Raw genomic sequence first — 27,384 nt, 5'->3', positions numbered from 1 at the left:
AAAAGCTTCTCCAACAAGCATGCAGTGCCGCAGAGTGTTGCTTTGCTCCTAAGCTCTCATCAGCATTCCTGGAAGCAATCCTCGTTCCAACAAGCATGCAGTGCCGCAGAGTGTTGCTTTGCTCCTCAGCTCTTATCAGCATTCCTGGAAGCAATCCTCATTCCTCTGGACAGGATCAGGGCCTTGGACACAATCAGCTTCACTGGGCTGTAGTTCTGGTTACTGAAGGGTGCTCCCACACCTGGATGTCAATGTATTCTCCTCACATACAGCCCCTGGATCCTCTTCCAAGCTCTCCCCAAGATGGCTGCTCTATCTCTTCCTCTCCAGGCTTTTGTATCTCCACCTCTCATTAATATGGAAAAATTGCAGTCTGTTAGCTGTTTTTAGGAAAAAGGGACATCTTGTGGCCAAACAGCATAATGTCAATACAGATATTTAACTTAATTTACACAGTGTTCAGACAATGAGAGCTGTTTCCCCATCTCACAGATGACCTGTCCTCTGGATAGGTTATCAGTATCTGATTGATGGGCATCTGACAACTGGGACCCCCAGCAATCAGCTATTTGAGAAGGCACTAGCACTCGCAGTAGTGCTATGGCCTTCTCTCAGTATAGTCTAGGCAATGTGATGTCACATTCATCGTCAGGTGGCCTAGGCACAGCTGAGCCTCATTAAAGTGAATGGGGCTGAGATGAGATACCAAGCACAGGTGCTATCAAACAGCTGATCAGTGGGGGTCCCAGGGGTCACCACCCCCCACCAATCAGATAATGATGACCTATCCAGAGGAAAATGCTTTTAAAGACAGAGGCACAATTAAATGTCTCTCCCCTTCTACAACCACACTGCACACAGGTATTGCCAATTTACAATGGCAGTAATGCAGTTTTTGCAGTAAAATGCATTCGCTTTAACACTGAAAGGGATCTTGCAGTAATATGCAACACGTTTAACAGGTTCTAGTCTGCTAGTTTCCTGCAAAGATGTGCTGTTCTTCATTTGGTTGCCCATGTACTGACCTGCCTGTTTTCCGTATTTGACCCTTCACTGCCTGATCTGACCTCTGTCTTATCTCCGCTCTGACCCTGAGCTGCGTGCCCTGACCTAAGACTGTTTATCGGATTGCACATACTCTGCCTACTTTGACGTCGGCCTGTCCCTGACTATGGTTTTGTCGGATCCCTTTGTGCGCTGAATCTGTGTCTTGATCTCCATGGGTCAACAGTCACTTGAACAGAGACTATTCCAAGGGGTAGCGGCCTGGTGGTTCCCCTGCAGCAAAGTCCAGAGGGAGCACTTTGATAACGCCCTTAGGAGTAGCCCCTAGTCTGCCTCCCTAACGCAAGATCTAAATTAGGATCATCACAACTAGAACATAGTGCAGGTTGGGAGACCTGTTGCAGATTTTATATTCAGATCCAGCAGCTTCAAGTATATTGTATGTAATGAGAATGAACAGGTTCACTACTGCAAGCAGAAGTTCAATGTCCTGTATTTTATATTTTCACAGCACACATGAATTGTGGGATGTCGCAGAATATAATTGTCCAGTTGGGTCCATGGTTCTTGAATCAGATGGGTTTCTAAATTCAAATCGTACAATTAATCAAGGTAATAATGCATTTAACATAGTAACATAGTATATAAGGCCGAAAAAAGACATTTGTCCATCCAGTTCGGCCTGTTATCCTGCAAGTTGATCCAGAGGAAGGCAAAAAAACCCTGTGAGGTAGAAGCCAATTTTCCTCACTTTAGGGGAATAAAAAATTCCTTCCCGACTCCAATCAGGCAATCAGAATAACTCCCTGGATCAACGACCCCTCTCTAGTAGCTATAGCCTGTAATATTATTACGCTCTAGAAACATATCCAGGCCCCTCTTGAATTCCTTTATTGTACTCACCATCAGAAAAACTATATGTTGAGTGGAAATATTTCTCTACTACTGTATTTGTGGTAATTTACATTTTAAGAAAACTTCCCTCCTCATTTAATAGGTTCTGCAGTTGAAATTAGATCCCGCCATTGATTCTCAGACTAGTTTAGCAAGTGGAGACCTACAATCTCTGTACTGAAGTATAGGATGAATGATCTTTATGATAGCACAAATGCATTATAAGCCTTATTACCAGAGGCAGAAAGTTCATCTAGTACCAGTATATTGGTGAACTATGGTAATTCTCTGGTCGTTAATGAAAGCATATAATTGATTGCAAGTATAGCTGATATTCTCATTCAAACATATTGCGACTATGAATTGCAAAGGGTAAAATCTGTGATAAATAGCCATAGTCTAAATTGACTTGCTGCAGGTTGAAAATCCACACTACAGGTCAATTACAATGCATATTTTTTCCGAGCCTGTGGGTAAGATTTCTTAAGATCTCATCCACTTTGCTGGTACTGTAAGACACTGTGCATTTGCTGCATGCAAATCAGCAGTGACATGTCCGAAGTATCTGCACCATGTGTAAACATACCCATACAGGAAAAAATTATTGGGCCTGTTCATATGCAACAAGCTTGGCCCTCTTTCCCTGAAATTTGCCATCAGGATACATTAGATTGTCAAATTTGCCACATATACATTAGATTGTCAAATGATCCCATCAAAATTGGCAGGTTCTAATTTTATGTAATCTGTATGGTCAGTTTGGAAGTTGGAATACATTACAAGTAACCAAAGGTAATGACCACACATTCTGTGTACAGCCCTGTAGAATATGCTGATGCGATATACAGTACATAATTGACGATATAATAAGAAGGGTATACCGTATATTGCAGTAGATAATGTTTACTTTTACCATGATGTGTTGCAGTCTTCCTGGTTATCTGTTGACAATATACACATTTTCTTGCTAGTCATTTAATGTATGTCCGTTTAAAAAAAAACTAAAATAATTTCCATTTCTATTTTTCTTATTTATTTTTTCTTTCTCTTTTTAAATAGCTGCTGCTCTTCTAGTTCAGAATGGGAAAAAAGGCATCATGCTTCTGTTCCAGCGCGGAACTCATGAAAAGTTTGGATTTCCTGCACTGTTTATCACTCTTATATTCTACTTTACTATTTCCTGCTGGACGGCTGGAACTGCAGCTGCAACTGGGCTTGTTGTACCCATGCTGTAAGCAAAGGATTATTCCTATAATTTTGTCTATGCTATTGACCTTTAAAGTGATACTCTGGGCAAAATCTTAAACTATACTTATAGCCTGGGGTGATGGCACCCATCTCAGCCCTAAAGTTTACTTGGTTTCCACTGTTTGGGGATTCACCAGTGTTTTCTGGAACAATGCTCGGACAACAGCATTGGACAGAAGTTCCTTGGGCCCAGCAGAGGTCATGATCCTAAGGCTGGGTTCACACCTGAGCGTATTCGATAAGCGCTTTTTACAGGCGTTTTTATCAGGCGTTTTTGAGGCGTATTTTGGGGGCGTTTTTGCATTTTGGAAACGTGCGTTTGTGTGATTGAACACAGAGGCATCCAATGAATCTATGGGTGGGAACGCGCGACAATACGCCCCAAAGAAGCTCCTGAACTTCTTGGGGCGTAGGGCGTTTTACAGCGCGTTTGTACGCGCTGTAAAACGCTCAGGTGAGAACCATGCCCATAGGGAAACATTGTTTTTTGCCTGTTGAGCGTTTTGCAGCGCGTAGGAACGCGCTGTAAAACGCTCAGGTGTGAACCTAGCCTAAGGGATCACCCTCATAAAGGACTCTAAAGGGCTCCTGTGCAAGAAAAGTATATGTATCAGCTACAGTAGTTTGTTGAGATTGAGGCGCTGTCACAGCCAGACAGCTGAGAAGCGCTCACAGGAGCTTCTCAGATCCTCCTCCTTGAATTTCTTTGTTTTGGTTTAGTTTCTCATCTCGTTAGTCTATCTCAGCTGTCATGCAGTCAGACTGATCGCTACCCTTTAAGTTCCTCCCCATAATGCAGTAGTGTGCGGCTGATACTACTTCCTGGAGTGTGTGTGCATGCTGTTCCCAGTTCCCAGTTCCCAGTCCTCAGTCGTCTGCAGATAAGTACTGTTTATGTATTTATGTTTTTGTCTTTTCTGGATCCAGGTGACCCTGACTCCCTCCGTGTCAGTGTAGGGAGCCGGTGGTCGTGTCCCTTCACTATTGTAGGGTCTTTAGGTAATAGATAGCCGAGGAACGTGGATATGCGGCCATCCACCTTTGGGGTGTTCGCATAGGCTGAGCAGTGAGGGAGAGCGGCAGCTCTATTGCAGGGGTCTCTCTTTGTTCCTTAGTTGTGGATCCAGAGAGACATTGTTTATATGGTATTGTCTTGTTTCCTGTACACCATCCGTGACAGGCGCTTATCATTAAACTCCTTTCTAGCAAATTGTTTAATGATGTACCAACTTCTCTTGTTGATTTTAATCCACTAGGAACAGCCATGACAATTGTTAAACAGTCCTTCACATGCAATGAAGTAGACATCTTGATAAAATTGTAGTGGACCCCTTTTCCTACCAGGATGCTGCACATATTTAATTAGGGTTGAGCGAATCCAAGTTCACAAAGTGAGATAGAGGAAAAATTTGATTTGCCACAAAGCCGAATTTCCTCGTGGTTTGCGGTAACTAGTGCTGGAAGAGCATGCTCGTCCGAACACCATTTTGACTACGCAGCCAAGAAACGCGCGCGGAGTACTGGCACTCACTGTAATGCTGTAGCCATGTTGGTTACTAACATTAAAGTGATTGGCTGGCCGGAACTCGTCATCGGGTGCTATATAGCACCCGATGACATGTGGTTCGGTTCAATCTTAAGTCAGGGAGAGCTGCAGCAGAAAGGACAGATAGTGTATGGACAGGAATTGTTATTTTTTTTCAGGCAGGGTTTACTGTTGAAGGGTGTTAGAGAGACCCAAAAGTCCTTTTAATATTTTTATATGGCTGCAATATATATTATTAGCGCAACCTGCGCTAAATTGCGTGCAATTGTTTGGCCACTGCTGACAGTGACACAACCTCTGCTACATCTGTTGTGTTACATTTGTGCATCCTAAATATCTGTGACATTTAGTGCAATTGTTTGGCCGCTGCTGACAGCGACAACCTGCACTACATCTCCTGTATAACGTTTGCACATCCTAAATATCTGTGACATTCAGTGTCATTTTTTCTTAGCCACTGGTGACAGTGACATTACCTGCGCTACATCTCCTGTATAACGTTTGCGCATCCTAAATATCTGTGATATTCAGTGTAATTTATTTGCGCATACACTTACAAAACCTGCGCTACTGTACGTGTGACATACTTGCAAGCATATATACCATTTAATATGCTCAAGGCGAGCAGTAAGGGATGGGGTAGTGGCCGTGCTGCTGATGGTGCACGCAGAGTCCGTGGCCCTGGGCGCGGTGAAACTGTGCCTGCTGCCAGAGCACAAGAAACACACTCATCCACGATACCTAGCTTCATGCCCCGGTTTGCAGGGAGGCGCATGACACCACTCTCGAAGTCACACCAGTGCGACCAGGTGGTTGGTTGGATTGCAGCAGATAATGCTTCCAGTCGGTTAAGCACCACCGTGTCTTCCACAAAGTCCAGTCTCAGTAGCCAAGAGTCTGGTCAACAGAATCCTCACCCTGATCCTCCTTCCTCCCACCATGGAGAGTCTTGGCAAACAAGTGATCCCACACTCGGATATTCCGAGGAGCTCTTTTCAGCGCCATTCCTTGATTTGGGACTCTCACCAAGCCCGCTCGAAGAGGGACATGAGGAGATCTTGTGCACTGATTCCCAAACTCTTAAGCATCCACAGTCAGAAGAAGATGACGGTGGGGAACGGCAATTAGTGTTTCACAAGGTGGATGATGATGATGAGACACAGTTGCCAATAAGTGAGGTTCTTGTTAGGTCAACAAGTCAGGAGGATGACCAGAGTGAGGAAGTGGAAGAGGAGGTGGTGGACGATAAAATCACTGACCCAACCTGGGAAGGTGGCAAGCCGAGCGAGGACAGCAGTACAGAGGGGGAGGGATCCGCAGCACCACAACAGGCTAGAAGAGGCAGTGGGCTGGCAAAAGGGAGAAGGCGGGCCACACGAAACAGGCCCGCAACTGTTCCCCGGAGCACCCCCTTGCGGCAATCTCCATTGCCAAGGGATAGGTGTTCCGCAGTCTGGCACTTTTTTGAGGAAAGTGTGGACAATAAAATGTCATTTACAACCTGTGCCCTACCAAAATGAGCAGGGGGCGTGAAAACACTAGCAACCTCACCACCACCAGCATGATCTGCCACATGGCATCAAAGCACCCTAATAGGTGGGCCAAACGCCTGTGTCCACAATCAGTGTCTGCGGGTCATACCACTGCATCTTCTTCCCCGTGTTACGTGCTGGCCAATCCCTTGTTCAATACGCAGGCCCAGATGCCCCCCGCCCTGCACCTGAAACTTCGCAAGCACCATCAGCTAGCACATCTACTTCTGTGTCCCAGCGCAGTGTACAGATGTAAATACCCCAGGCCTTTGAACGAAAGCGCAAATACCCAGCCACCCACCCACAGGCCATAGCACTAAATGAGCACCAAATTGCTGGCCCTGGAAATGTTGCCATTTAGGCTTGTGGACACTGAGGCTTTCCGCAGACTGATGGCGGTGGCTGTCCCTCATTACTCAGTCCCCAGCCGCCACTATATTTCCCGGTGTGCAGTCCTCGCCTTACACCAGCATGTGTCCTGTAACATCACCCGTGCCCTGACCAACGCAGTTATTGGAAAGGTCCACTTAATGACTGACACATGGACAGGTGCTTTTGGCCATGGATGCTACATTTCCCTGACGGCACACTGGGTAAACGTTGTGGAGGCCGTGACCGAGTCGTACCCTGGGATGGCACAGGTGGTACTGACGCCAAGGATTGTGGGCCATACTTCCATCAGGATTTTCGCCACCACATACATTAGTGGCTGCAACCCGCCCTTCTCCGCCTCCACTTCCACCTCTGAATTCTCATCTTGCAGCACCAGTCAGCCATTAGTCAGTAGCTGGAAGCAGTGTAGCACTGCAGTGGGGAAGCGGCAACAGGCCGTGCTTAAACTAATTTGCTTAGATGACAAACAGCACACCGCCGCAGAGCTGTGGCAGGGTATAAGGGACCAGACTGAGCTGTGGCTCTCGCCACTCAACCTGCAACCAGGCAGGGTTGTGTCTGATAATGGCCGGAACTTGGTGGCGGCTTTGGAGCTCGGCAATCTCACACACATACCATGCCTAGCCCACATGTTCAACTTAGTGGTTCAGCGGTTTCTCAAAACCTACCCCAATTTGCCTGAGCTACTGGTGAAGGTGCGCCGCATGTGTGCCCATTTCTGAAAGTCATCTACAGCTGCTGCCGGCCTGGCAACGCTGCAGCAGTGCTTGCAATTGCCAGCTCACTGACTGTTGTGCGACGTGAGCACATGCTGGAACTCCACGTTCCACATGTTGGCCAGGCTTTGTGAGAAGCAGAGGGCAGTAGTGGAATACCAGCTGCAACATGGTCGTCGCCTTTCTAGTCAGCTTCCACTCTTCACAAGTGACGAGTGGGCATGGATGTCTGACCTCTGTAAGGTTTTACGCAACTTTGAGGAATCAACACAGATGGTGAGCGGCAATGCCGCTATTATCAGTGTAACCATCCCACTTCTGTGTCTACTGAAATGCTCGCTGCTGACAATGAAGGCAGACGCTTTGCATGTGGAAGAGGTGGAAATGGGGGAAGACAGTACACAGGGTGATAGCCAGACCACCCTCAGTTCGTCTTCTCAGCGCAAATTGTATGATGATGAGGTGGAGGAGGAGCAGCAGGAGACGGTTGCCTCCGCTACAGAGGGTAGTACCCATAGCAGATTTATTCCATCTGTTCAGCGTGGATGGGCCGAAGAGGAGAAAGAGGATGAGGAGATTGAGAGTCATCCTCATGATGAGGACAGCAAAGTCTTGTCTGTTGGAACTCTGGCACACATGTCTGACTTGGTTATGCTACCTTTCCCGTGACCCTTGCGTTATATGCATTTTGGCCAACACCGGTTACTGGTTGTTCATCGTTCTCGACCCCTGCTACAAAGAGAACTTGATATTTCTCATTCCTGTGGTGGAGAGGACTAGAAAAATGGTGCAATACCAGAAGGTCCTTGTGGAAAAATTGCTCCAAAAGATTTCCAGCTGACAACTCTGGCGGCAGAGTACGTAGTTCCTTGGGCAACCGAGGAAGGGAGACGAGGGGAACACACAGCAGTTCCAACAGAGGCAGGGCAACACTCTCCAAGGCCTGGGACAGTTTCATCACACCCCGCCAGCCCCCTCACCATGATGCACGGCATAGTGTCACAGGGAGGGAATGTTTTGGAAGATGGTGAAGGAGTACGTAGCAGACCAGTGATCCCTCTGTGCCGTACACCTATTGGGTGTCCAAGGTGGACACGTGGCATGAACTTGGAGGTGCTGGCCTGCCCTGCCGCCAGCGTTTTGTCAAAGCGGGTATTTAGTGCTGCTGGGGGCATAATAACTGATGTGCGCATCCGCCTGTCAACTGAAAATGCTGACAGGTTGATTCTTATCAAAATAAACAAGGCCTGGATTGCCCCTGACTTCTCTACTCCACCAGAAGAAAGCGGCTGAACATAAAGGCATTTTAAATGTGGCTTTCATGGTGTATTGAATACACTGTATTCCCATGCACCCCTTCCACCACAAAAAAGGGTATATGGTTTAATCTTCCTTTTCCCGTCTTCCTCCTCCATCATATCAACATGCTTATTAGGCTGCCCTCGCCCCTAATGTTTTAGAGGGTCAGCTCAGCAGCAGACCCTCTCCCCTAATGATTTAGATGGTCAGATCAGCAGCAGGCCCTCGCTCCTAACGTTTTAGAGGGTCAGCTCAGCAGCAGACCCTCTCCCCTAATGTTTTAGATGCTCAGATCAGCAGCAGGCCCTTGCCCCTAATGTTTTAGAGGGTCACCAGCAGGCCCTTGCTCCTAATGTTTTTAAGGGTCACCAGCAAGCCATCAATCATAATTTTTCAAGGGTGTGTATGATGCCCTCCTTTATGTGTAATAAAGGGTGTATTGTAGTGCCGGTTCCTTGTAATTTTTGGCAGCCGTTTCACTTAGTGCATAGGCTTTATGAGTGTAGGAGTCCCACTACCTGAACAATTGCACCACAATGTGAATGAGGCTCTCCTTTATGTGATATACAGGTTGTATCGGAGTGCCTCTTCCTTGTAATTTTTGGCAGCACTTGCACTTTATATACAGGAAGGAATGTTTCCCAACAATTTTTCCTCCAAAATCAATTTTATCTTCGGTTTTGTGCGTATTATTGTCAGTCTGTAAAAGTGGCGTACTATTCGGACAACATCGTTCCCAGCAGTGACCTGGGAGTCCAAGATGCATCCAGAAATTCTCCCCAGGGTGTTCCCGAACCATTTTAGTGGTGTTTCCATCAATTTCTGACCTTTTCCTGTGAACCAGATACCGTCCCCTCTTCAGAGCAGGGGGGTGCCTGGTTTAATGCTCGGGTTCTCCCATTGACTTCCATTGTGCTCTGGTGCTCTGTAGAGCACCCAAGCATCCCAAAGTGTTCTACTCGAGCACCAGAGCACTTTGGTGCTCGATCAACACTAGAAACATAGAAACATAGAATGTGTCGGCAGATAAAAACCATTTGGCCCATCTAGTCTGCCCAATATACTGAATACTATGAATAGCCCTTGGCCCTATCTTATATGAAGGATGGCCTTATGCCTATCCCATGCATGCTTAAACTCCTTCACTGTATTTGCAGCTACCACTTCTGCAGGAAGGCTATTCCATGCATCCACTACTCTCTCAGTAAAGTAATACTTCCTGATATTACTTTTAAACCTTTGCCCCTCTAATTTAAAACTATGTCCTCTTGTAGCAGTTTTTCTTCGTTTAAATATTCTCTCCTCTTTTACCTTGTTGATTCCCTTTATGTATTTAAAAGTTTCTATCATATCCCCTCTGTCTCGTCTTTCTTCCAAGCTATACATGTTAAAGTCCTTTAATTTTTCCTGGTAAGTTTTATCCTGCAATCCATGTACCAGTTTATTAGCTCTTCTCTGAACTCTCTCCAAAGTATCAATATCCTTCTGGCAGGGGCGTACATAGAAATCACTGGGCCCCATAGCAAAAATCTGAATTGGGCCCCTTAACCCCGCCCACTACCGACCATGGCCCCTCCCACTTCCTGACCTTGCCCCTCCCATGCCACACCCCCATTAAATAAATTTATACATGACCTACAGAAACTGTTAGGGATAAACATTTTAATTTTTTATATTTTCATACAATGGGCCATGTCACTTGCCAGGCTTTAGCAGAGTGGGCACAGGACAGTGGACACAGGGCGCAATATGTATGCCACACAACTGAGCGAGTGCAGGGCAGGAGCGCATACACATCACTCCTCCTGCCTCTGTCCACTGTGCTAAAGCCGGACGTAAGCCATCCCCCACATCTTAACCCCTTTGCTACCTGCACCATTTTGTCATCACTTCTCTTACCCCAAACCCCTTTAACTCCTTGCTGCTGAATGCTGATGCTGAGTGTGCACATATGCGCATGTGTTTGTTTGTTTGTGTGTGTGTGTGGGGGGGGGGTTTGGCTGGTTGGTGAAATATCATTTGGTGGCTATGTGCACACTCAGCATTAGCAGCAAGGAGTTAGAGGGGTTAATATCCATCCAACCCCACCTAATGCCCTCCAAAATGCCCGGGGGGGGGTGTTAGGAAGGAGTAGGTAGGTGTAGGAGGAAAGCACACTGTCCTCTATGAGCCCCCCAACCCCTAATGCCCCCCAAAAATCTCAGGGCAGTGTGCTTTCTTCCTACTTCTCCCCCATGGGCATTTTGGGGCTCATAGAGGACAACAGGACTCACTGGAGTGGGATTGAAGCATGTCCCACCCTGTCCTGGCTGTCCCCCTCCCTCCCCACCCCTCCTCTCTCTTGCTGCCTGGCCTGTCAGGTCAAATCTGAGTATCTGACATGACATTATCATCGATCATACCTAGTCTCTGCTGAGTGCTGACTGAGTCTGCTCTCTCTCTCTCAGTCTCACTCGTCTCAGGCAGCCAGAGCCAGGCAGTGACACGGCAGCCTTCAGGCAGGAGTCAGGACGGACGAACGGTTCTTCAGGCCAGCCAGGGACAGGGTGCTTCTTCCTTCTTCGTCTCCTCAGGCACACTGGTGACAGCCGACGGCGAACCGATTCTCCCGCCTCCCTTGCACACACTGCCACTGGCCAATCAGCAGCTGCCTCAACAGAATTGCCTTGTGCTGATTGCTCGGAGTCGTTCGGAGATTGCGGAAGAATAGTTGGCTCAGGCTGAGAATAAAAGCAGCCGCATAGCGCTATAGCCGCATGATGTCATGAGTGGGCGGGGCCAAATAGTATGGGCGGGGCCTTCTCTGCGCTCCGGGCCCCCCAGTGCCGCGGGCCCCATAGCAATGGCGTGGTCTGCCTCTATGGGCGGTACGCCACTGCCTTCTGGAGATATGGTCTCCAGTACTGCGCACAATACTCCAAATGAGGTCTCACTAGTGCTCTGTAGAGCGGCATGAGCACCTCCCTCTTTCTACTGGTAATGCCTCTCCCTATACACCCAAGCATTCTGCTAGCATTTCCTGCTGCTCTATGACATTGTCTGCCTACCTTTAAGTCTTCTGAAATAATGACCCCTAAATCCCTTTCCTCAGATACTGAGGTTAGGACTTTATCACTGATTTTATATTCTGCTCTTGGGTTTTTACGCCCCAGGTGCATTATCTTGCACTTATCAACATTAAATTTTAGTTGCCAGATTTTTGACCATTCCTCTAGTTTTTCTAAATCCTTTTCCATTTGGTGTATCCCTTTAGGAACATTAACCCTGTTACAAATCTTTGTGTCATCAGCAAAAAGACACACCTTACCATCGAGGCCTTCTGCAATTTCGCTAATAAAGATATTAAACAATATGGGTCCCAGAACAGATCCCTGAGGTACCCCACTGATAACAAGACCATGGTCTGAATATACTCCATTGACTACAAGCCTCTGTTGTCTGTCCCTCAGCCACTGCCTAATCCATTCAACAATATGGGAGTCCAAGCCCAAAGACTCTCATTTATTGATAAGCTTTCTATGTGGGACAGTATCAAAAGCCTTATTAAAGTCTAGATAAGCGATGTCTACTGCACCTCCGCCATCTATTATTTTAGTCACCCAATCAAAAAAATCAATAAGATTAGTTTGACATGATCTCCCTGAAGTAAACCCATGCTGTTTTTCATCTTTCAATCCATGGTATTTTAGATGTTCCACAATCCTCTCCTTGAGTATGGTTTCCATTAATTTCCACACTATTGATGTCAGGCTTACTGGCCTATAGTAGCCCGATTCCTCCCTACTTCCTTTCTTGTAAATTGGCGCAACATTTGCTCATTTCCAATCTTCTGGGACGACTCCTGTTACCAGTGATTGGTTAAATAAATCTGTTAATCGGATTACACTAGCAGTAACTAATCGATTTTGGAGGTAAAAATAATCATAAAAAAAAAATTATGTTTACCTCATCCATTTGAGTGCAAAGAGGGCGCGGCGGCCGTCTTGCTTAAAGCTCCTGCGCATAATCTTATCACCATGATGACGTCATCACGAGCCGCGCAAGATTTTGTGCTGCGTCTTCAAGCAAGATGGCTGCTGTGGCCTCTTCGTGCTTAAATGGATGAGGTAAGTATGATAAAAAAAAATTTTTTTGTTGATCAACCCCTGAATGACCTTAATATTCATCTCAGATGCCGTGATCAGCGACGAAGGCGGCATCTGAGGGGCTCAATGATGGGTGGCAGCTCAATTGCTGTTCCCTGTCATTGCACCCACTATTTACAAATTAATCCACTTCGTAACAAAGTAATTAGCCACAAAGCAAATTTTTTTGTAAAAGTCGGCGCAGCCGAATCTAATTCTTGAGAACTTTGCTCATCTTTATCCTTAATCACTGTTTATTTAACATCATCTAGGGGTATACAATCTGATATTACTGAACAAAAACCCCTTAATATGTAACTTTTAGTATTAGTATTTAGTATTAGTTGCATTAAAAATATATATATTGTAAGGGGTTACACTCTCAGGCTGGGCGGCGATGACAGATTCTCTTGCAGACCACAGGGTTAAAGTCCAAATGCTGCTTTATTTATCACACTCCGGCAATACAGGCAACCCCAGTTATAATTCACTGGGTAAGGTGAAGGTCCAGCACCACAAAACATAAACCAAACTAAAATAAACACCTGCCCGTCTGGGCCCTGGCTAATACAGTGAAGATCCTAGCTCACCTATTGAACACAGGTCACACAGAGAACTCGACTTTTCTCTATCCAGCAGGGCAGCCAGCTTCCCAGGCATTCCTCTCCTCAGACTGACAGCATGGACTGTGCTTTATTTCCCCTTGATGATCCCAGCTGGCTTCAGCTGGGATCCCTCAGGCTAGGGGAAAACCTGTCCTGGATTTTATTTACCTCACCCAGTTGAGGAAGCTGGGTGGGATATACACCCCTTCCAGGACTTTACTATACACTTTTCTGTTCACCTTACCACAATATATTGTGGGGTTTTGCTCTGGTAGACAGGATTAGCGGATGCAGTATAGAGGCAGCAACAAGTTCTTTGGATCAAATAGTTCAGTGTTTTATTCACACTTTAGGCAAAGACAGGAAGCCATAATAAAACAAAAAGTCACCTTGCGGTGTTGGTGGTCATTCACACCATGTGGCAATTCTGCCTCAAAGAGTCCTTGAACATAGCAGCACCAACCTGTTTTCACGCCAAACAGGTAGCAAGCCTTCATCCAGACACAAGGCTCCCAGATCCCAACACAGAGACCTGGCTTCTGAGCCCAGCTGCCTATTTAAGGACAGCCAGGTGCTGCCAAAACCCGGATCGGCACTTCAAATCCGGTCCAGTATTTGACCTCACCTGGCTGTAAATCAGCCCAGCAGCACATGCTGGGAGGAAAATACCTGTTTTCCCAGACAAAACCTCTCACTGTGTCATATATCTCAACACACAGTAATTAAATTACATTTAAATTAACATATATATCATTAATGATATAAAAGACAGCCTCACAAATAATACTGTGTTAAGGTAACAAGGGTCACCTCAGACACTCACAGGGTGCAACGTAGATGGGACCTCAAATTTCTTAGGTCCTTTTTACTTACAGTCAGATGAATTCAAAGAGTTGGTGAAGGTCACTACAGAATTCACAGTTAAGAACCACCCTAAGATCTCCCTCTAGTACCCCTGCCTACAGGCGGAGCTCCCACCCCGACAGGGGCAACCCCACCTCTAGGTGGCTAAACCCTGTAAGTGTCCTATTGTGGCCATTACTCTCAAAGAACCGTGTGTCCTGATGCGTGTTCTTCCTTGCCACAAGGGCTGGTTCGGGTGCAAAAAAATAAATACATTTTAGGTCCACCTGATCTTATTCCAATATCATCACCAGGTGAAATTCTCTTCTGCCTGATCTTAGGTACCCTGTTTTTTTAAGGATCCTTTGTTGTACCAGAGCTTGGGCCCAAAGAGGATCCTCTCGTGGCCCATTCTAACCCTGTCCAGCAGTATTACTATACGCTCAGGTCTGGGCACTATTGGTCATGAACTGCCCTGGAAACTGTATTGGAAGTAACTCATTGGATGCACAGTTGTTAAAGGGAATCACTTCCTATACTGGTTCCTAGGTGGATCATAACAATCAACGTCCAAAATCCAGGGCAGACTGGGAACTTAAAGTGACCCTGGAAAAAAAAAGCTAAAAGTAGCCACATTGTAGGCGGATCCAAATTGACAGAAGGCAAAATACCGCCCCAGCAGAGCCAATTGCCTCAGTGCAACACAATAAAGTGCCTAAGCAGCATAAAAAGCCACAGCGTAGCACAAAATACCTTGTCAGAAGCTGCTCCTCTGTGGTGCCAGCTCAGCTGCCACATTCTGTCTACCTTCCCTAGTTGCCTCAGGAGCGTTAATTAACTCTGGGAATGACAGATCATTAAAGCAAAAACAAACACAATGCAACAGCACTCTGCAAACACAAATAACAATGTAATTACAACAGTGCCAAACTTACTATAGAAAATGTACTACACTAAGTATTACCTCCTCTGGTGCTATACTGGCCTCCATTAAATTCAGGGGATGCAGGTTCCACATGCATGCTGAGCCTACACTGTACTATACCTCTTTTGGTGTCACAATGACCTCCATTAAATTCAGGGAATGCACGCTCCACAAGCTTACTGATTCCTCTCTGTATTCCACCTTTCCTGGTGCCAAATGGCCTCAGATAAATGCAGGGAGAGCAGGCTTCAACTTTATGCTTGCAGTATTTAAAATCAGTCTATGAGACAGACAGGTTAGTTAGAAGTGCACAACCAATGGAGTCAGCCAGCACATCCCAGTGCGCAGGTGCACGTCGCCATGGCTGAAAGCGCAAAAACACAATGCAACAGCACTCTGCAAACACAAATAATAAAGTAAATACAATAGTGCCACACTCACTATAAAAAATGTACTAATGCTAATGCTCCGTTATAAATGTGAGATTCTTGGCAAATGCATTTTGTACAAAATTATTTGTTCCTGTCCTCCAACGACAAGAGACAGATCATTACTTACTTGGCTGATGGCCGTGAGGAGGGCTCTGGCGGCCCCTTAGTTATTGGCCCACCGATAAATTTCCCTGTAGAATCTATGGCCAATCCACTCCTGCCGAGACCTGAGTGCACAAGCAGCAGCACCGAGAGAGAGAGAATAAAACTGTTGTATCTACTGTTGGATAATACCTTTTGTTGTCTATATTTAAAGCATAAATTGCTACTTGGAATATGAATTATGGTTTCTGCTCTGAATCTATATATATATATATATATATATATATATATATATATATATATATATACATATACAGTTGAAACCAGAAGTTTACATACACTATATAAAAAGACACATATGCATGTTTTTCTCAATATCTGATATGAAATCAGAATAAACCTTTCCCGTTTTTGGTCAATTAGGATAAGGCCTCATGCACACGACGGTGCCGTTTTTTGCAGTCCGCAAACTGCGGATCCACAAAAAACGGAAGCCGCCTGTGTTGCCTTCCGCAATTACGGAACGGAACGGGCGCCGGCAATATTAATGCCTATTCTTGTCCGCCAAGCGCGGACAAGAATAGGACATGTTATATTTTTTTAGCTGGGCCGCGGAACGGAGCAACGGATGCGGACAGCACACTCTTTTGCGGCCCCATTGAAGTGAATGGGTCCGCAGATGCAGACCCAAACAACGGTCGTGTGCATGAGGCCTTACCATAATTATTATTATTTGCCAAATGCCAGAAAAATGAGAGAGAGAATGTTTTAAGGCATTTTTATTACTTTCTGCAAAGTCAAAAGTTTACATACATTTCATTAATATTTGGTACCATTGCCCTTAAACTGTATGATTTGGGTGAAACGTTTTGGATATCCTTCCACAAGCTTCTCACAATAGTTGGTTGGAATTTGGGCCCATTCCTCCTGACAAAACTGGTGTAACTGAGCCATGTTTGTTGGTTGCCTTGCTCGCACCTGCCTTTTCAGCTTTGCCCATAAATTTTCAATAGGATTGAGATCAGGGCTTTGTGATGGCCACTCCAAAACATTGACTGTGTTATCCTTAAGCCACTTTGTAACTAGTTTGGCAGTATGCTTCAGGTCATTGTCCATTTGGAAGACCCATTTCCACCCAAGCTTTAACTTCCTGGTTGATGTCTTGAGATGTTGCTTCAGTATTTCCACATAATCTTCTTTCCTCATGATGCCATCTATTTTGTGAAGTGCCCCAGTCCCTCCTGCAGCAAAACAACCCCACAACATGATGCTGCCACCCCCATGTTTCACAGTTGGGATGGGAGGTGTTCTTAGGCTTCCAAGCTTCTGCCTTTTTCCTCCAAACCTAACAATGGCTATTATGGTCAAAAAGTTAAATTTTAGTTTCGTCAGACCACAGGACATGTCTCCAAAAATGTAGGTCTTTGTTCCTGTGTGCATTTGCAAACATTAATCTGGCTTTTTTATGTTTCTTTTGGAGTAATGGCTTCTTCCTGGCCGAGTGGCCTTTCAGCTCATGTTGATACAGTACTAGTTTCACTGTGGATATTGACACAATCTTACCAGCTTCCGCCATCATCTTTACAAGGTCTTTTGCTTTTGTTCTTGGGTTGATATGCACATGTCGGACCAAAGCTCTGGGACACAGAACCCGTCTCCTTCCTGAGTTTGTACTTGCGTATAAATGTTTGTACAGATGAACGAGGCACCTTCATGTATCTTGAAATTGCACCCAAGGTTGAGCCAGACTTGTGCAAGTCTACAGTTCTCTTCCTGATATCTTGGCTGATTTCTTTAGACTTTCCCATGATGCGACACAAAGAACCAGTGTGTTTCAGGTGTGCATTTAAATACATCCACAGGTGTGTCTCTAATTAACTCAGATGTTGCCAACAAACCTAACAGAAGCTTCTAAACACATGACATCATCATATGGGCAGTCCAGAATTGTTCCAAGGCATAGTAATCTTAGTGTATGTAAACTTTTGACATTGCAGAAAGTAATAAAAATGCCTTAAAACATTCTCTCTCTCTCATTATTGTGTCATTTGGCAAATAATAATAATTACGGTATTCCTAATTGACCAAAACAGGAAAGGTTTATTCTGATTTCATGTCAGATATTGAGAAAAACATGTATATGTGTCTTTTTATATAGTGTATGTAAACTTCTGGTTTCAACTGTATATATATATATATATATATATATATATATATATATAGTCTATCACTATGTAACTGAGGGCAATGTCAAATCGGTTTTCCTCCCTTGATAACAATGCTGCTCTTTATTTGTAGATTTACGATTCCTGTGCAAAGAAATTCTGTTTTTTAGCAATATGCAAATGAGGATATAGTGCAACAGTGGTGTTGCTAATGCACTCAAGCCCTGCTCCTCTATCTTGCCAGCCATTACTTCGGACTGCTGATTGATGGAGCCAAGCAGTGGTGACATAATCTCGCCTGGCCATGTCAATCCAAGGTCCGAGGTAAGGGCTAACAAGAGAGAGGAGCAGGCTTTGAGTGCACCGAGAGCAATGGTGATGCCTTTGTAGTACTAAAGCCTCACTCAATTCAAATTGCTAAAAATATGGAATTTCTTGCAGGGGAACTGCTGAGCTACAAATAAAAGGCAGAGTTGCATCAGGTGATAAAAACCAATTCGACACTGCCCATGGTTATATAGTGATGTCACTAGTGACAGATTCTCTCTATTATATATAATTGATGAACAGGGCGTCTCATGGGTCCTCTTTTGCAGGTACACTGGCGCATTGTTCGGCAGGATTGTTGGGTTAATTATGGTGTACTTGTTTGGCATTCAAACTGATGGGTATGGGCAATGGATCGACCCTGGATTGTTTGCAGTACTTGGTTCAGCTGCTTATTTCGGTGGTGTTTCCAGACTGACCATATCTCTTAGTGTTATTATGGTAAGTACAAGTAAACTCCTCTGCCATGTATCTGAAACAATTATTGTGATCTAAGTTAACTTAAAATGTGTCATAAAGTGAAGCCATGATTTGGATCCACTTTAAATAATGTGCAGCAGCAGTATTGGAATCAGGGGCGTTGCTAGGGTCTCAAAAGATCCGGGGCCCAATTCTCTAAGTTGAACAACCGCATCCCCTCCCCCCCCAGCACTAGCACTGAATACATTTTGCTGTACTTGCTATACAGCAGCACATACCTCTCACACCCAGTGCCTCCCAGGTGACATCTCCTCTGATGTAAATCTTCTTTGTCATCATCTTCTCCATTTGGTCCGGACACTTTTCTCAGCCGCCTCGTCTCTGCAGAGTGTGAAACACAGACTTCTTAGCTTCCTTACTTTTCTGTACCCCCAAATACTATACTGAAGAAAAATGAATTCCCCCCATTGTAACAGTACTCCTCATAGTCCCACCAATAGTAATTTCCTTCTAGAATGCCCTCATTAGTAATACTGCCCCCTACAGTGCCCCCAACAGTGATAGTGCTCCCCAAGAGTGCCTCCATTAGTAGAAGAGCCCTCCAGTATTAATAATGCCCTAACAGAGCCCCCAGTAGAAATAAGGCCCCCTATTATTCCCCCAGTGGTAATAAAGCTCTCTACAGACCCCTCAGAAGTAATAAGGCCCCCATAGTGCTCTAAGTAGAAATAATGCAGATCCCTCCTATAGAGCCCCCAGTAGTTATAAGAACGCCTAATGTCCCCTGGATTTAAAATGCCCCCACAGTGCCCCCAGAATTTATACTACCCCCTACTGTTATAATTCTCACCCTGAAGCGCCCGCAGTATTTATAATGCCACCTGCAGTGCCCCCTGTAGTTATATTGCCCCCTACTGTTATAATGCTTGCCCTGAGGACGGCAATGCAGTTATATCTAACAGGCAGGCAGGACATTCGGGGCCAGGGACAAAACATCAGGGGCCCCTGATTGGAATTACTTTTCACAGTCCTGTAGGCACAGTATGCCTACCACCACTCAAACCATGCCCCCAAATGAACACTCAGTGGTAACCTGGAAAACATGTAATTGGAAATCACTGTGAAGAGTCAATAATTGCCTGACACACATGGCTGAGTGTATTCTATAATTGCATACAGCACAGAACTACATTATACTGGATGGAGACTGCTGCATCCACACCTACTACATAAACTACAATCCAGCCATGACCTTGTGGACAGATCTCTTCTTTTTTTTTTTTTTTATGGGACCCATGAACACTAACTGTCCGAGCCGTTTACAGACAAAGTGTGACCCTGTGCAAAATTAAAAGTGGGGACCCAATTGATGGACTATTGTACCAACAACACAACCACATTCAGTCAATTCAGGAGTCAGTGTTGAAAGCCTTGATGGCTGCCAGGGGCTTTCAGGAGCACAAGCCCCAAGGCACATGTTCCCCCCCACACAAAAAAATTATTTAGATCCATATATATAGTTATCAAATAATACCGCTATTGAAGGACCATATATTATCTCCATACTGTTACTAAACAAAACACACTATACAAGTCTCAATATTGGCAATAATAAGACTATACAATAAGACTATACAATGCAAAACATAAGAAAACAGTAGTGCCAGATAGATAGTGCCCCCAAAAATAATTGTTCCAGGTAACTTAAAGGGAAGAGTAGAGGTGCCCCTTTGGGGAAGGGTGCCCTTCCTTGGTGCCAAATAACCATAAACAGGCAACTGGCTGTAGCTGTGCAAACTGAATATTTACAGCGAGGGAGCTCAGTGTAGCAGCCCAGGCCTGGAAGAGAAGGAGCGGGGAGCCAGCATCGGGAAGATCGGGAAGCAGGTAAGTATGCTTCCCTTCATGAGTCTGGCCAAACTTGCACAACCCCTTTAAAGGGGTTGTCCAGGTTAAGAGCTTAACACGGACATATCCTCATCTTCTCCCATTCAGTCCCTCTGACATGAGCATCGGAGCATATCATGATCCGATGCTCTACCTTACCCAGCTATTCTGACTCCGATTGTTGTAATAGCGATTTATCCCTAGTGAGACCTCTATGCCTGGCCTGTATAAGCAGATATAATCACTGCGGACAATCCTTATCAGATAGCTTGAACTTACCAACACCGAGTTTTTTGTGTAAGTTGCTTTATTCTGTAAACCAGATAACAGAGTACAGCAGAACACATGGATTATGGTATTGTGCGGTCAAAAGATGATGCTTTCATAAGCGTACATGAGAATACATGTGTACCTGTACATATGCAGGAGCAGTATGAACATACAGGAAGTGAAGTACATAGAAGAAGGGGTGGAGCAAGGAAATGAATGAGTCACAGATATCAAAGACAAGAAAAACAAGTGCATTACCAAAATCGGCCACTAGATGGGAGCATATAACCAAATATAGAATATATGAATGGTTCAATGAATTAAACTATATAGATTTTAACCGCGTAGCAGCACACCTGTGCTGAATTGCACAGTGCAAGAGCTTTTTCTGGAGATCCGATGATGTACCAGGCTCTCCATGGGTAAGCTAGGTGAAGAGTTCCGTCTAGCAGTGAGACCAGTGACGTCATCAGCACTAATGGGTAGGCTTTTGCGCTGCCCTAGCCTGTAAAACGGCTAGGGCAGTCCTAATGCGCACCCATCAGTGCCGTTGACGTCACCAGTAACACTGATAGAAGCTGAGTGGGGGAGGAATACAGGCATTACAGATAGAATACAGGCATTCTGACTCCCCTTCAAACTTGCACAAGCTCCTTTAACACAGAGGATGGGGTTAAATAACCGTTGTCATAGTAACTTCATCACGACACTGCAGGTTATTATCGGCACAGAGATAGCATTCTTCTTAATAACATTATATTTGGAAATTACTATCTGTATATGCAATATACAGGATATAATTTTTCCAATGCTGCTGCAAAGCCCCAGTCAACACATTTTTACTTGTTTTTGGTATGTTAATAGGATTAATGTATATTCTGGAGATATTAATACAGAGATCAGGGTAGATGTTTCTAGATATTTGCTGTTAACCACCTTTCACAGAATCAGGACATTGCTCAACCCCAGCCTAGTTGAAGCTAAAATCCCAGCTTCATTACAGGATGCATTATCAAGTTAAGTTCCTAATATTCGGATTGTTACTTGCATTTTGCCATCGGTTCTACTGCTTGGTTCCAATGTCGTAATAAATGACAGCCCCAGAGAAAACATGTGTTACTTTTTGTCTGAAATGTAGAAGGTTGTGTTATGGGACAGAGGATTTAAATGTGGCAAACATCTCTTAAAAGGACGTCTAGTGCATACATATTATCCATATTTGCAAACTAGGTCCAAAAATCTAGTTATTCTTGGCTTTTAATTTATAATCTTCCATTTGGAAAGACCCAGTGTAAACAATGTGAAAGACACTGTGTGAAAGGAAATAGTCAGCTATTTATTATACGTGATAGATGCATTTTGTATGTGGTGTTGAAGGACATTTTTCCAAATCATACATAACTATATGAAGACAGAATTATTCATATTATTTTATTATGGCACAGGACAGGATGAGTAAGTGCAACATTAACACAATACATATTTCTTGCTATAAGGAGCTTCACTGTGTGGGGCCGGGAGTAAAAGGATTGCTCCCCATGATCTATTCTTTCTCACATAGACTACTCTCCATAAACTGTTACACCCATTGTATATGCGTTTTTTTATTTTGTTTTTGCTGCAATTTGCAGTTTTGCTTTTCAATACAGGTGGGCAGGTGTCCCACTGTGTGACCAGCCCCCATAGGGCAGATTGCCAGTCCAGGCCTGGTTATAGCAATTCATAGTTTGTGCATGGTTATAAGATTTAACTCACTTTGATCTCTGCTCAGCCTATAAAGAAAGTTGAACACTGTTGGGTGTAGAGATCACAGAGGCAATCCATGCCATTCCTGCGAACTGGCCTCATTCTCTTGTCTAGAAGTGGTGAAAAAAGGGTTTAAAGGGTTAAGACAGTTTTTTTATTTCTTTGGTGGCCCGGTCTGTGACGGGCCGCCTGACATGGTTACAGGAACAGCACTGATAATGCAAGCTCTGTTGTATCAGTGCAGTTCCAAGGTTATGAGGGCTAAAGGACTTGGCTGTGATGACATCATCCCTGGTCCTTCACCAGGGCCAGCCCCAGGTTCATGTGGGCCCTTGGCCGATAAAGTCTCAGTGGGCCCCCTTGTGGTATTTTGCACAACGCACGCAAAATTATATATATAAAAAGAACAAAACGGGACAAGCTGTAGTTTTGATTGCTTTTTTATTCAATAATAAAGCTCACCATAATCTTCCCAGTAGTAATAATTTTCCTTATATTGTGACAGTAGCAAAATGCCCCCTAATATGTGTCAGTACATAAAAATGCCCAATTATAATGTGTGGCAATGCAAAAATGCCCCCTAATACTGTAAACTAGTACAAAAATGCCCCCGTTCTATGTGCCAGTACAAAAAAAGACTCCCTCTTAGTGCCCCCAGTTGAGCTAATTTCCCCATAGGGCCCCCCCATAATGTGCCAGTATAAAATGCCCCTATATAGTCCCCCCAGTAGATGCCCCCATAGTGCTCCTCTTTCTCCCTTCCTCATAGTACCTCCATAATGTGTGGTATTATTTGGTGCTGATGGGAAACATTTTGTGCTACACGTTGGTATTTACCTGTATTTAATGCTGCTGGGGAGGTGTTTTGTCCTGCACACTGGTGTTTAGCTTTGTTGGGTGGTATTCTGTTCCGCCCATTGGTATTTATTTGGTGCTGTTGGGGAGGTATGTTGTGCTGAATGGTGGTATCAGATGCTGCTGAAGGGTACTTTGAGCTTTATCATGGTATGCTATTGGGGATGTAACATACTGCATGTCCCTGACCATGCTTATTTCCATTCCTGTATTGATGGTCCTGTACATACTGTATAGTTACATGACCAAGTAAAGCAAAATGTGCTGCAGTGTGCATTGCTGTGGGGCTTGTGTGCCAGGGCTGCCTTGTAATGCCAGTCCAGACCTGGTCTGCCCCCTCATACAGCTCTACATGACATTAGATGCTCTTTTTAGATAGCAGAGATGTTTGTAGTTCCTTTTAGGTTAGACATATGTATTATGCCTAACAAATCTGATCTTCTGGGCAGAAATGAATCCAACTAAGACCAAGTTCACATCACATTTTTGTCCCATGCCCAGAATAAAAAGGTGTACGTTACCGTATACATTTTATTACAATAGAACTCTAAGGTGATGGATGCCACTGTACGGCATCCGTTAAAAAGATACGTTTTCTGTATGCATTAAACGCAAGACAAAAAAGTGATGTGAACCCAGCCTAAAATGGTATCCTGAAGTGCCCAACCTGGGAATCAGTAAAAGCAATCATTCCTCCATCCAACTCCTAAGAATGATTTGTAGAAGGAATTCATCACTTCACCCTTTCAGTTATGCTGAATGGCTGTAGAGGTATACAGTTGCAAGAAAAAGTATGTGAACCCTTTGGAATGATATGGATTTCTGCACTAATTGGTCATAAAATGTGATCTGATCTTTATCTAAGTCACAACAATAGACAATCACAGTCTGCTTAAACTAATAACACACAAAGAATTAAATGTTACCATGTTTTTATTGAACACACCATGTAAACATTCACAGTGCAGGTGGAAAAAGTATGTGAACCCTTGGATTTAATAACTGGTTGAACCTCCTTTGGCAGCAATAACTTCAACCAAACGTTTCCTGTAGTTGCAGATCAGACGTCCACAACGGTCAGGAGTAATTCTTGACCATTCCTCTTTACAGAACTGTTTCAGTTCAGCAATATTCTTGGGATGTCTGGTGTGAATCGCTTTCTTGAGGTCATGCCACAGCATCTCAATCGGGTTGAGGTCAGGACTCTGACTGGGCCACTTCAGAAGGCGTGTTTTCTTCTGTTTAAGCCATTCTGTTGTTGATTTACTTCTATGCTTTGGGTCGTTGTCCTGTTGCAACACTCATCTTCTGTTGAGCCTCAGCTGGTGGACAGATGGCCTGTAAAATGTATTTATAAACTTGGGAATTAATTTTTCCTTCGATGATAGCAATCCGTCCAGGCCCTGACATAGCAAAGCAGCCCCAAACCATGATGCCCCCACCACCATACTTCACAGTTGGGATGAGGTTTTGATGTTGGTGTGCTGTGCCTCTTTTTCTCCACACATAGTGTTGTGTGTTTCTTCCAAACAACTCAACTTTGGTTTCATCTGTCCACAGAATGTTTTGCCAGTACTGCTGTGGAACATCCAGGTGCTCTTGTGCAAACTGTAAACGTGCAGCAATGTTTTTTTTGGACAGCAGTGGCTTCCTCTGTGGTATCCTCCCATGAAATCCATTCTTGTTTAGTGTTTTACATATCGTAGATTCGCTAACAGGGATGTTAGCATATGCCAGAGACTTTTGTAAGTCTTTAGCTGACACTCTAGGATTCTTCTTCACCTCATTGAGCAGTCTGCGCTGTGCTCTTACAGTCATCTTTGCAGGACGGCCACTCCTTCGGAGAGTAGCAGCAGTGCGGAACTTTCTCCATTTATAGACAATTTGTCTTACCGTGGACTAATGAACAGCAAGGCTTTTGGAGATACTTTTATAACCCTTTCCAGCTTTATGCAAGTCAACAATTTTTAATTGTAGGTCTTCTGAGAGCTCTTTTGTGTGAGGCATCATTCACATCAGGCAATGCTTCTTGTGAAAAGCAAACCCAGAACTGGTGTGTGTTTTTTATAGGGCAGGGCAGCTGTAACCAACACCTCCAATCTCTTCTCATTGATTGAACTCCAGTTGGCTGACACCTCACTCCAATTAGCTCTTGGAGATGTCATTAGTCTAGGGGTTCACATACTTTTTCTACCTGCACTGTGAATGTTTACATGGTGTGTTCAATAAAAACATGGTAACATTTAATTCTTTGTGTGTTATTAGTTTAAGCAGACTGTGATTGTCTATTGTTGTGACTTAGATGAAAATCAGATCACATTTTATTACCAATTTGTGCAGAAATCCATATAATTCCAAAGGGTTCACATACTTTTTCTTGCAACTGTATAAATTTGGGTGGGATATTTGGTAACATGGGATAAAAAAAAATTGATTTTAATGTGTAAAAGCAGGATAAGACGTTTGATGTCACCTATCACTTCCCCCTGCACTGAAAATAATGATGGTTTTCAGTCGAGATGCTGAGTGACGTGGACTTTCTATGTTTGTTATTAGGCTGGTTTCACACTAGCACTAAACTTTTCTGTCTGGGTCCCATTATAGTCAATGGGCTTCGGCGGGAAAGGTAGTATCCAGCTATGCCAGATACAATGGACTCCGGCAGGAACAGTTTAGTGCTAGCATGAAACTGGTCTTAATTCTGAATGTTGACACCGAGCACCAGCTGTGGATAGTGAATGTGGCACTACTATTCCCAGCACAAACATATGGTTACTGGCTTGTTGTGAATAGTGTCGCTTTTGACTATTTAATATTTGGTAATGTATTTGATACCAGTGATGTGCCTGTATGTGCAGTGGAGCAGCAGGTACAATAAGGCCGCTACTCTTGTGGGGTCTATGGACCGCCATTACTATATATGATGCAGATATATTGTATAAATGTTACCACTATTACAGTTACTTTGTGTAAGAAAGCATCAATTCATTTAATCTTATCGGTATATACACCACGAAACTGCTACAGTTTCAAATTCCGTTTTTCCATTCAATGAAGTTAATGTATGCATCTATCTTACGATTGGTTCAGTCATTTAAAAAAAAGCGACTTGGGGATGCACTTTGGAGGATGAAAGCAAATGGCTCTGTGAAAATACCTGTAATCTGCGAAAGGGCAATAAACAAGTTCCCCAAGTGCCCAATAGAGATGGAAAGCTATTAAATTCTCATATTAAAGGAACAAAGCGTGAATTGGATTTTCTCATAAACATAACTGCATTCATAGATCTTCTCCTAATTAAATGTACTTATGAAGCATATAAACAATTCTAATAAGACAGCAATGACAAATACAGAGGAAGGTAATGGTATACTTAAAGAGATCCCAAAGCTGTCTTAGTCACTAAAGGAGTCTGCAAAGACTGCAGTGGAAGCAAACATGCTGGCTAAATAAAAAAGGCTAAGGCCTCTTTCACACGAAAGTGTGATGGCCGTGCCCGTGCTGCGGACCGCAAATTGCGGTCCGCAATGCGCGGGCACCGACCGTGAGCCAGTCGCATGTGGATCGCGGACCCATTCACTTGAATGGGGTCCGCGATCCCTCCATTCCGCAAAAAGATAGAACAAGTTTCTTCTTTTTGTGAAACGGAAGCACGGAACGAAACCTCACGAAAGCACTCCGTAGAGCTTCCGTTCCGTGGTTCCGTTTCGCAACGCATCTCCGGATTTGCGGACCCATTCAAGTGAAGTAAGGGCATTAGTGGTGAGTAACTCACTTGCCCAAACCTTGTAATTTCCTTCAACTTGATAAATCTTTTCAGAGCTTTCTAATGCTCTTTTTTATGAGTTTTGTAATCTATTGATAGAAGTAGACGGTAGACAAAACGTTCTTCATTGTGCATGTATGTTCTGGGTATATACCAGAGGATGCAGGTATATTAAAGAAGTGTGCATGCAGACATTTGCAAATATATTTAATTAAGCAGATACATACCAGATACGTAAACTATTCATAAATCCCTGGTCTTTCTGGGCTCAGGAGTCCAGTGGGT

The 27,384-nt window shown here is 44.2% G+C and overlaps 1 protein-coding gene across 1 annotated transcript in view; it reads left to right on the top strand.

Annotated features, from left to right (window-relative positions):
* Positions 1 to 27,384, top strand: part of LOC121001879 (chloride channel protein C-like) — a 230,135-nt gene that overhangs the window by 78,903 nt on the left and 123,848 nt on the right. Inside the window, exons 11-13 of the mRNA XM_040433111.1 lie at positions 1,517 to 1,617; positions 2,959 to 3,130; positions 18,425 to 18,596. Of these exons, the coding sequence (XP_040289045.1) occupies positions 1,517 to 1,617; positions 2,959 to 3,130; positions 18,425 to 18,596 (445 nt within the window). The remainder of the gene's footprint in view (positions 1 to 1,516; positions 1,618 to 2,958; positions 3,131 to 18,424; positions 18,597 to 27,384) is intronic.

This window comes from Bufo bufo, chromosome 5 (assembly GCF_905171765.1).
Source record: "Bufo bufo chromosome 5, aBufBuf1.1, whole genome shotgun sequence".
NCBI lineage: Eukaryota > Metazoa > Chordata > Amphibia > Anura > Bufonidae > Bufo > Bufo bufo.
This window is presented reverse-complemented; position numbering and strand designations above follow the sequence as displayed.